Consider the following 12234-nt stretch of genomic DNA (forward strand, 5'->3'; position numbering starts at 1 on the left):
TGTGGACTACTCGTTTTAAGTTTCAGACTGTTAACAAAAAGTTTTTTTTTGCCTTTTTTGAGATTTGTTTTCAGGATAACTAGTATTTTTTTTTCCTTTTTTATTTTTGCTTGGGGCTTACTTTGTCCAAGTACTTTCAGACATAAATGTTTAGCTAATTAAAAAGAAAAAAATTATCCAAAGCCCAGTTTCAAGGGAACCCAATTTTACAGTCCTTTCTTGTTCAATCTGATCCCTTTAACCCAAAGACTTCGAGATAAATAGTGTTTAGCAGCTACGATTTTCCCGTTCAGACAAATATTCTAGCGTCTTGTATTCTACTCCCTGCCTAGCTTGTCATTTTTGGGGATTATTAAGGTGGGCGACTTGATTTTTTTGGATCTTGTATATATTTTTTTGTGTTAGTATTTTTTCCTCGCCTGTTTTTCCCCAGCCATGGAGCCTTATGGGGGAGATTGTCTTGAAGTAGTTTTTGCTTATGAAATTTATTGTTAAATAAAGACCTCAACTCAAAGACGGTTTTAAAAGTAATTAATTTTTTTTCTTGTTCAGTTAGAGCTTAGGAGTCTTAAGTTTTTTTTTTGTTTCGGAAAATGCTTTCTCTCCTTCTTAATTCACTTTTTAGTTCTTTTGGCCAATGAATCCAGAATTTGAGAACTTGTGTCCCCAGACTTTTGTATTTTAGGTTCCCATTTGCCTTGGGATTTACGGTTAAGTGTGTAGTCTGCCTGTCCGAAGAAACAAACCCTCGGGGCCACTCCAAAGCTAGTCAAGCCAGTTGATCCAGGAGAGCCAGGATGAAAAAAATACCCCACCTCCAATATATATAAATAATGGGTAATTTTCATAATTTAGGGCTCTTATTTCTGTTGCTGCATGAGCCATATCATCCTTGGGAGCATATTTACTAGTCACTTTTATCATTCTGAGCAACATGGCTCTCTGAAGTTTTCTATTGTACCTAATTGGGGACACCAAGGGGGCCTACAGCAAAAATAGCATAGGAGGAGGGCTAATTTTTATCGATCCCTTTTAACCCTTAAGAATGGCAGCGTGACCGTCAATATTTAGCTGAGTGAGTCCCCTCTCAAGTTTCTACAAATTCCATACGGTATGAAAAAAAAACAAAACAACATACCTCAGGTGTATTGCTCTTTACTTTCGCCAAGACAACACTATTGCTTTGGCTATGATAGTGTTGCATTTGGTCTGAGTTTAGGCAATGAGTGTACCGTTTATTCATATTTATTCTACATTAAAGTTTTTTTGACATTTCCCCCCATGAGACCATGCATACACGCAAGGAGTCGTCCTTTATCTACTTTTATAAATAGAAAGCATTTTTTTTTACAGTTTCCGTATAATTTGCTATACTCCCCCCTAACATCATCCCGGAAAAACTGAGGCCTCCTCTAAGATATATATATATATATATATATATATATATATATATATATATATATATATATATATATTTACCTGCCAGAAACATATCTATTGAGCTTTCTTCATCTCTTTCAGGGCATCAGTGGCTCAAATCTAACATTGGTGTTACACCAAAGTCCTCTTGGTCAATCGACACCTTTGGTCATGGTCCTGTAGCACCTTATTTAATGCGATCTTCAGGGCTGAACAATACCGTCACGCAACGAATGCATTACACATGGAAGCAATGGCTTGCAGCAAAGCAAGCTGATGACTTCATATGGCGACAAACATGGGATAGTCATGGACACAGTGATATACTTTGCCACAATTTTCCGTTTGATATTTATAGCATTAAACATTCCTGTGGACCTCATCCAAACATTTGTGTCAACTATGATTTCCGTAAAATACGGGGAGAATTCACGGAATATGGAATGAAAGCTGAGCCTGTCGACAAAATGAATATCAAAGAAAAGGCTGAAATATTGTTGGAAGAGTATGGACGTTCCGCATCATTGTTTCAACATAATGTTGTTCTTGTACCTATTGGTGACGACTTCCGCTATGATAAGCCAGAAGAGTGGGATCAGCAGTACATCAACTATAAGCAGCTAGCAGATTATATAAACAAAAACCGTGATGTCTACAATACGGATATATCTTTTGGCACTTTGTCTGATTATTTCAGCTCGGTGCGATCTCGTCAGAAAAGTTTTACGACTATCCAAGGTGACTTTTTTGTTTACAGTGACATCTTTACAGATGGTATTCCTGCTTATTGGAGTGGATATTTCACCACACGACCATATTGGAAGGCAATGACACGGGAAGTTGAAGCAAACTTACGCGCAGTTGAAATTCTGTATAGTTTTGCGTCACAAAGAGCACGACAAACTGGATCCCACTTTTGGTCACGGATCCTTGATAAAGAATATACAAGCTTATCAAGTGCCAGGCAAAATTTAGGTTTATTTCAGCATCATGACGCAATAACAGGAACTTCAAAGGAAAATGTTATGTTAGACTATGGCCAGAAGTTACTTACATCTTTAAAAATTACTGATAATGCCCTAAATATTGCTGCAAGCAGCTTACTATCCAGAGAGGGTCAATTTGTTGATTTGACGTCTGATATTGAACGTCAATCGTTTGGAGATAGCCCAGTACGGATACGTGTAAATGAACAAGGACGTAAAGCCAGAGTAGTATTATATAACAGTGATCCACATTTTCGAGAAGAAGTTATTAAGGTGAAAACCAGCTCTCCATATGTATTAGTGAAAGATCCAACTGGCACTGTTATTACTCACCAAATTAATCCCGTTTGGACACTAGTGAATGACGATGCACATAGTGAGCATGGGGAACTATTTTATTCTAAGAATAATTTTGAAGTTGTTTTTATTGCCAATCTTGATCCTTTATCTCTTGCTCTTTACGAAGTTATAGGCCAAGCAGAAAGCAGTAACACTGCTATAGCTACAGTTTACAAAAATGGAAAGTTGGACAATAGAAATGTACCATTTGATCAGCAGAAGGTAAAGGAAGGTGATATTCAACTAGAGAACAGCAAGATGAAAGGTAAATTATTCTCTAGCTTCTGGTTATTCTTTAAATAATTCCTAAGGTGTTTTAAATGTTAGATAGTTTTAGCCTTTAAAAGCAATATAATATGTGAAAAGTCTTATCAATGGGCCACCAAATCTTTAAAAGAAATGTTGCATGTTGTCATAAAATGTCTGCGAGAGGTTGATCTTGAGTTCCGAGAAGAATCTCATTACTGTCATTTGTAAGCAAGTTTCTCCTTTGCAAGCTCATTTGTAGCTTAAAGAAAGTATTCTTGCCATTCCTCAAAATATCTTATAGTATGTATTGTTAATTTTAAAAATTAAAACCACTCAATTAATATTGAGTGGTTTTCCACCGACCCTGCAGCAGTTTTTCTCAAGGACAGGCTCAGGTAGGTACTTTTCTTCTTTGCGTAATTCTTCTCGATGATTTAATTTACCAAAACGATCCTCTACAGCAGCTCAGTGGTCTCCTGTATATCAGTCAATTCTATTATGGAACTCCATCCCTTTGGATGTCCCTCTTTTTCTTTTTGTAAAGGCATTATTTCGTCGGGTCTTTCCAGTTAAATAATTTTTGTCTCTCTTTTAATTCTATCCCAATTTGTATGTCACTTCTCTTCTTTTAAATTTTTTTTTTTTTTTTGTATATATTTTATAAGTGTTTTATTTTTGTTCTCTGTGGCCCATTACAAGCATAGCTTCTTGGGCCTATTAACTGATTTACTTTTGTAATAGTTTTCTTTAGTATTAATAAATTGATTGATTGATTGATTGAATATGCCGGTCGTATATTAATTCATGTAATAATATAATTTGTTTTTAATTTGAGGTTTACAAATTTGCATAGTATTCTCCAATTATGATACTAAGAAAAACGGTGGCAAATAAGAAAGTCTCGGGAAAGTCTAGGCAAAAATGCTGGGAATCAGTATACACTTGATTAACATGAAACTCGTCTGAGCTTTTTTAAGCTACAAGTTAAATTTTGAAACCAACTATCCTGTTATCTTTTTATTTTGTTCTTGCGTTCTCTTTCCCTAGTTTCTAAGGGCTCTCAATCCTCTACTGTCATTCGTAACACCAAGAATGATCTCTTAACGAACTGTTTTTCACACCAATATGTTTATTCGTATTAACGTATATTTATCATTTATAGAATAGCATAGAATAAGTAACTTGAGAGGATCAAAAAATTTTTAAAAAGAACTATGAATCAATATTGTGAGGATTAGAATTTGAGAGAAACTTTCCAGGAACAGTTGAATACTAAACTTGAGAGTTTAAAATTTGACACTGTGGAAGATGGTTGGAATAATTTTAGAAAAACAATTTGTGAAGTTGCTGGTGGTATCTTAGGGAAGAAAATTAAGACCACAGCTAGGAATATTTGTGAAAACGCCTTATGTTTATTAGAGAGGATAAGGGGTTTGTACAAGAATTATCTGAATGATAGAGCATGTGAAAACAAAAGAAATGTAAAGAAAGTGGAGAAAGCATTAAAATATGAACTACGGATGTTTGAAGTGTAGGCCGTGTATAAAATTGCCGAAGATTTGAAAGATGCAGCTAAACGGCATAATAGTAAGATATTGTACTGGCATATTAATAAACGAGGGGGGAGTAGTCAATCCGAACTTGTCCCAGTTAAAGCTAGGAACGGGGCCGCAATTATCGATAAATAAAGGGTTAAAGAGAGATGAGCGGAACATTTTGAGAATGTGCGAAACCGAGATACAGTTGCAGGAAAAGGTATAGAGGAAATTGAAAAGTTTGGGATACCTTGGATGTGAGTGGATTTGTTTTTGAGGAAGACTAAGTGACAGTAGTAAAGAGATTAGAAAATAATAAGGCTCCTGGTGCTGATGGTGTGGTATATGAGTTTCTTAAATATGGTGGCTCAGAGGTTAGAAATAAATTGATGAAGATTATGAATATGATTTTTGAAATAGGGGAAGCGGCTAATGATTTTAGGAAAACTTCAATTAAACCACTGTATAAGAAAGGTGATAAGAGCGAGTGTCGTAGTTATTGAGGCATTAGTCTGGTCTCTGTAGATTGCAAATGACTTAGTAATACGATACTTTTAAACTGAGGGATGCTGATGCTGTAGATAAAGTTTATAAGAGAGGAACAGTGCGGTTGTAGAAAAGGTAGATGATGTGTCGACCAAATTTTCACTTTTAAGTTAAAAATTGAGAAGTACCTTTGGTCCTCAGTTTTATAGATTATGAGCAAGCATTCGATTCTCTTGGTAGAAGAGCTTTAGCAGAGGTCTTATCCTTGTATCGTATATCAGACAAATATATTAAACTGATTAGTGCTATGCCCGAGAATAACACTGCTGCGGTTAAGGTAGGAAATAAGGTTAGCAGCTGGTTTTGTATTAAATTAAATAAAAAAAAAACAAGTTTTTTTAACTGAAAGTAAGGAGCGACATTAAAACTTAAGACGAACAGAAATTACTTCGTATATGAAAGGGGCTTCTTTCTCACCAACGCCCCGCTCTTTACAGATTGACTCTTTCTCTCAACTCTTATTTTTAAAACTGTAAAAAACTTTAGCGTAAAGAGCGGGGCGTTTTGAGAAAGAAGCCCCTTTCATATACGAAGTAATTTCTGTTCGTTTTAAGTTTTAATGTCGCTCCTTACTTTCAGTTAAAAAAACTTGTTTTTTTATTTAATTTCTGGACGTTTTGGAATCAATGCATGTTTTGGTTTTGGCTCTCCGCAGAGGAATAATTAAAACGAAATTTGCATTTTTTTTTTTTTTTTGGCTAAATGGTTTTCTCATAATTTGGTCGAGTGATTTTGAGTAAAATAGCGGGGGAGAAAGCCTAGTTGCCCTCCGATTTTTTGGTTAATTAACAAGGCAACTAGAACTTTAGTTTTATACGAATCTTTTTATTAGTAAAAGATATACGTAACTTATAAATTAGCTTACGTAAAGAAGTTTTGTATTCTCGTGCTTTTATTACATATATGGTACTGACGCCCCCTCGTTAGTACAGCGATCTTCACACTAAAGCTTAAATTTTGTCGAATTCATTAAGAATGACCCCTGAATCACAAAAGCCGTAGAATAAATAGTTGAAATTACTAAAAATACTTTAGCGTAAAGAGCAGGGTATTAGAGCTAATATGGGTAACAAATACTGTTTGTTTTAAGTTTTAATTCTGCTCCTTACTTCCAGCTGAAAAAAAAAACTTTTTAATATTTATTTTTTCATTGTTTTTTTTTATAATGCTAGTAAATCCTGCGCTCCCTTCATGGAAATTTTCTTCCACCATGACAAATTCCTCGATGGAAAGTTCCCCAAGCCTATCCCTCTTTTCTCAATCCCTCCCCCAACCAAAAAATCCTCCTGAAAATGCCTGCACACTTCCCAATAACCATTACTATATGCAAGCACTGGTCAAAGTTTGTAACTTGTAGCCCCTCTGTGTCCCAATTCCTCAGGGATGAACCCTGAATCACAAAGGTCGTAGAATAAGTAGTTGAAATTAATAAAATTACTTTAGCGTAAAGAGCGAGGTATTAGGAGGAGGTGAATCCCTCACATGCGCAATAATATCTGTTCGTTTCAAGTTTTAATGCTGCTTTCAGTTGAAAAAAAAACTTTTTCATATTTATTTTTTCATTATATTTTAAAAAATTGCTTTAAAAAAATCCTGCTCCCCCTTCATGGAAATTCTCTTCCCCATGAGAAATTCCTCCATGGAAAGTTCCCTCTGCATAACCCCCCAGCCTCCCCCAACCAAAAAACCCCTGAAAGCGTCTGTACACTTTCCAATAACCGTTACTATATGTAAAAACTGGTCAAAGTTTGTAACTTGCAGCCCCTCCCCCGGGGACTGTGGGGGAGTAAGTTGTCCCCAACGACATAGTTATTATGTTTTGAGACTATGCTAAACAAAATCGTTGTCTCAGAATTTTGTTCCTGTAACTTTAGGAAAACAATGAGCGTGGGTGGGGGCCTAGGTGCCCTTCAATTTTTGGTCACTTAAAAGGGGCACTAGAACTTTAAATTACCAGGAGAGAGAGTCCTTGGGCAACATTCTAGGACCACTGGGTCGATACGATCACCCCTGGGAAAAAAAAAAAAACAAATGAACACGCATCTGTAATCCGTGTTTTGGTAAAAACTACAAATTTCCACTTTTTTTGCAGATAGAAGCTTGAAACTTCTACAAGAGGGTTCTCTGATACGCTCAATCTAGTGATGTAATTTTTGTTAAGATTCTATGATTTTTAGGTGGTGTTTCCTCCTATTTTCTAAAATAATGCAAATTTTCTCAGGCTCTTAACTTTAGATGGGTAAGACTAAGCTTGATGAAACTTACATATTTAAAATCAGCATTAAAATGCTATTCTTTTGATGTAACTATTGATATCAAATTCCATTTTTTAGATTTTCGGTCACTATTGAGCCGGGTCGCTCCTTAAAACAGTTCGTTACCACGAGCTTTTTGATTAAGGAAAGGTTCAAATTAATCTTTAAATTAAGGGGATACCATTAGAAAACGTCAATTCTGGCAAATCAAACGGTCTTAAAGTCAAGTTTGATAGATGTCGAATAATTCTTCGGTTGCAAGAGTCCACGTTAATTAAATGGCAATTTTAACAATTTAAACTGTAAATTAACAATTTAAATTGTTAATGTTGACTACTATTCTTTTTTCTATTACAACTGTAAATTATTCTTTGGTCGCCCAAATTATGCTAAATAAAATACTTCTACTATTATTAACAACTCACCGCAGCACCAATCCGCCTGAGGCCAATACAGCTACATACGCTCTTCCTTGATCCCAACCTATTCAAAGCCTCCCTCTTTAGACCCTCCCAGGAAGTTTCTATTTCCTTTAAATCTTTCTTTATGACATCCTCCCACCCCAGACGAGGACGACCTGCTTTTCATTTAGTCCTAGATGGTTAGCCAAAAAAGGACATTGTTCGGGAATCTGTCATCCTTCATCCACAGAACCACTTCTTTCGCACAGCCTACTGTTTGAAATACATAGAGTCAACCGGGTACCTAGAACAATCCTAAGGCAATTTTTCTGGAAAACTTCTAATAAATCTTCATCCATTTTTCGGGGTACCCATGCTTCAGAGCCATATTTGACCACTGTCATCACTGTACCTTCCAATATTCTAATCGTGATTTGCAGACTTATCTCCCTGTTCTTCAAAACTTTTTTTAATTGTGAAAAATACCTTAAGCCTTGGCTATTTTACTTAAAACACCTTCGCTGCTCCCACCGTCTTTATGAAAAATACTACCAAGGTAAGTGAAGCTGCCCATCTGACTGAATCATTTCGTTACCAAACCTCACCTTTTCATCTTCACTTATTCCTAGCCTTAGTGACTAAGTCTTCTTAACATTAATTTTCTAACTTATTCTAGCACCCTGAACTCATGTAACCTCTAAAAATTAATTCATTTTGCTCATACTATCATCTAGAATGATAAAATCATCAGCATAATCTAAGTTCAGGAGAGTTTTTCCTCCCCATTTGATTCCGCGGTCTCCCTTTGTCTGTTAAATGAACTATTAAATGAACTATTGTCTACTAAGTCTATTAAATGAGTCATGCAAAGGGACCTAATCAAACAGTTCGTGGTAACGAACTGTAGTAAGGAGCGACCCAGCTCAATAGTAACCAAAACTCTAAAAAGTGGATACCAATAGCTACATCAAATTTTGATACCAATAGCTACATCAAAAGAATCGCATTTTAATGCTGATTTTAAACATATAAGTTTCATCTAGTTTAGTTTTACCCATCAAAAGTTACGAGTCTGAGAAAATTTGCGTTATTTTAGAAAATAGGGGAAAACACCCCCAAAAGCAATAGAATCTTAACGAAAATCACATGATCAGATTCAGCGTATCAGAGAACCCTTCTGTAGAAGTTTCAAGCTCCTATCTACAGAAATGTGGAATTTTGTATTTTTTGCCAGAAGGCAGATCACGGATGCGTGTTTTTTTTGTTTTTTTTTCCCAGGGGTGATCGGATCGACCCAGTTGTCCTAGAATATTGCGAGCGGGCTCATTCTAACGGAAATGAAAAGTTCTAGTGCCCTTTTTAAGTGACCAAAAAAATTGGAGGGCACCTCGGCCCCCTCCCACGCTAGTTATTTTCCCAAAGTCAAAGGATCAAAATTCTGAGATAGCCATTTTATTCAGCGTAGTCGAAAAACCTTATAACTATGTCTTTGTGGACGACTTACTACCTAGCATACTACCTAGCATACTACCTAGCCCTCAAAAAGTTCCGCAGAGCAATTAAAAAAAAAGAAAAAAAAGAAAATAAAAATTCCTGGTAAATTGTTACACAGAGGTTACTCTAAATTTAGCTGAGTGGTATGATAAGTGTTACAACAAACTTTGCAACTATGCTTTTAAATAGAGTAAAGTGTGTAATATTAGAAAATAAATTTACTTTTTTAAAATAATCATTCTTTGTGTACTTCAGATCAAACAGACCTTAATTAAAAAACACGAGTCGTACGTTTATATCAGAACTTTTGTCAGATCTTTGTATGTTGTTAAATTTCCAGTTCCAACTCTAATGTAGATGATAAACTTGAAAATTCAGAAAAAAACTTTTTGCCTCCAAAAGTAGCCCGCCTAAGGACTTTGCTCCCTTTGCAAGTTTGGGATATTTTTTTTCTGCTCTCCTGGAGTTGTTTAATATCTGCGAATGGTAAATTTAGTTCTATCCATCCACAAAGTTAAATTTCTGAAATATGGTGAACACATATTCTTAGATTGACAGTATCACGAAAATTAGATGAGTATCTTTAAAAAAAGAAATATTTCATTTTTTTTTTTTTAGCAAGTTTAGATCTTTGTCTAAGAAACTAATATGGGTAATATCATAGATTTTTCTTGGTGAGTATATAGATTTGAGACTAATAAATCCAATGATGTAATTATATTATCTTTTTAGGGCAGGCTATAGCAACAGGCTCGTCCCAAAAGTTGCTTTTTTCAGAAAAAATATTTACTTCAAGCTATCATCTTTATTCCGAATCCCAGGTTAATTTATTCCCTTTTGCCACTTCAGATTTTATTCTTTTTTTTCTTTTTCTTTTTTTTAGTCCGATTTGATGGTAGGTCGGGACTCATGCGCTCAATTACGCTAAAGTCAACTGGTAGAACAACAGAATGCCAACTTGTATTTGGCGCTTACCAGTCAACGCAGTTCCGTAGTGGTTCTTATCTATTTAAGCCAGATGTATCCACTGATAAGCCGTATATTGATATTCTTAATGACCAAAAGAAAGAGGTAAGTTACTCCCGTATACTCTATGACAGCTGTATCAGATCTTGTTCTCTTCGGTGGAGATTGAGATTTAAGTTATGTTTTAGCGATTTTAACTGAAACGTTTTGAGGAAATTTGAGTTTATGCTTACTGTAATTAACGGTGATGTAACATGATGTAATTAACGGTGTAATTTAGTGTTTCCTAGACAGGATGGTCTTAGAGGGCCAAACTAATATGGATTATAGGCCAGAATTTATTTTTAAAATGGAGAGTGTATATAATTTGAGTGTAATGTGTTAATAAAACCGATCTGGATCTGAATGACCAAACAGTTCTTGGTACTGGACTTTCAGTAAGAAGGAACTGGGGCTAATGGTGACCGAAACTCTAAAAAATAACTTTGACACTTATGAAAGTATCAACCAGCACGCCCTTTTATGGTTATATGAAACTACAATTGTCCCTTTGTCAATAAGGCTGAAAAATGTTATTTGGAACGTAGCTGGTGGACACAAATAGGTCACATAAATAATTTTAAAACATCAAACCATTTTGCTCAAATGAAGGAGTATTTTGAATAGTATTTTCATGTCAAAACTGAATCCCAGAGAGGTACAGGTTTATATAAGCGAATGAATAAACAAACAACAGGGAAGTAATGTAATTGATGCCAGACACAAGAACTAGATACCTTTCAAGGCTACTGACCTATATACCTTTTAAAGTTTTTAACTGAAAGATATATATACACACACACATATATATATACATATATATATATATATATATATATATATATATATATATATATATATATATATATATATATATATATATATATATATATATATATATATATATATATATATATATATATATATATATATATATATATATATATATATATTTATATATGACTGCCAGCACGCATATATATGACTGCAAGCTTCTATATATGGATTCTCACTTTCACTTGTTTTCTCAATGCAAATAATTTGAGACTTTTCTTGATGTCATCCATGCTGCTGTGATCAAAAGAAATATTGGAGGTACTTTAATGCTTATCAATTATTCCAACGAGGCTTTTTCATGCTTATCAATAGCATTAAAAAACTAAGAATGGGGCGAAAAATAAGAAAATTTTCTCAAAGGAAATTTAAATTAAGATTAAATTTAAATTGTATAGAGAAGTTACACAAACAAAACTGGATATATTAAAAAAATAAGTTTAGCCCAAAGTTATCCTAAAAAAAGAGCCTGAAAGGTTTTTTCCAAATTCTCATGTTCATATAAAGTACCACGAGTTTGTTTAAGACCACTGTTCAGTCTAGTTGTTATTAAATAAAAAAAAACAAGCGACATTGAAACTGAAAACGAACAGAAATTATTTTGTATATAAGAGGGGCTGATCACTTCTCAACGCTCCGCTCTTTACGCTAAAGTTTGACACTTTCCCTCGACTCTACTTTTTATGAAATAAAAAAAAAACAAGTTTTTTTTTAAATGAAAGTAAGGAGCGACATTAAAACTTAAAACGAACAGAAATTACTCCGTATATGAAAGGGGCTTTTTCTCCTCAACATCTCGGTCTTTACGCTAAAGTTTGGCTCTTTCTCTTAACTCTACTTTTTAAAACAATAAAAAAAACTTTAGCGTAAAGAGCGTTAAAGAGACACTTAAAAAGGACACTAGAACTTTTAATTTCCGTTAGAATGAGCACTCTTGCCACATTCTAGGACCACTAAGTCGTTACGATCACCCCTGGAAAAAAAACAACAAAAAAAAACAAATAAACACGCATCCGTGATTTGTCTTCAGGCAAAAAATTCCACATTTTTGTATATAGATCTTGACACTTCTACAACAAGGTTCTCTGATACGCTGAATCTGATGGTGTGATTTTCGTTAAGATTGTATGATTTTTAGGGGGGGGGGGGGGGTGTTTCCCCCTATTTTCTT

General features: G+C 34.7%; 1 protein-coding gene across 1 annotated transcript in view; it reads left to right on the top strand.

Annotated features, from left to right (window-relative positions):
* LOC136024929 (alpha-mannosidase 2-like) overlaps positions 1–12234 on the top strand; it is a gene marked incomplete at its 5' end in the record, with an annotated part of 48252 nt that overhangs the window by 10439 nt on the left and 25579 nt on the right. Inside the window, 2 exon segments of the mRNA XM_065700517.1 lie at positions 1522–3009; positions 10108–10295. Coding sequence (XP_065556589.1) covers positions 1522–3009; positions 10108–10295 — 1676 coding nt within the window.

The sequence above is a fragment of the Artemia franciscana genome, chromosome 1 (assembly GCF_032884065.1).
Source record: "Artemia franciscana chromosome 1, ASM3288406v1, whole genome shotgun sequence".
Lineage (NCBI taxonomy): Eukaryota > Metazoa > Arthropoda > Branchiopoda > Anostraca > Artemiidae > Artemia > Artemia franciscana.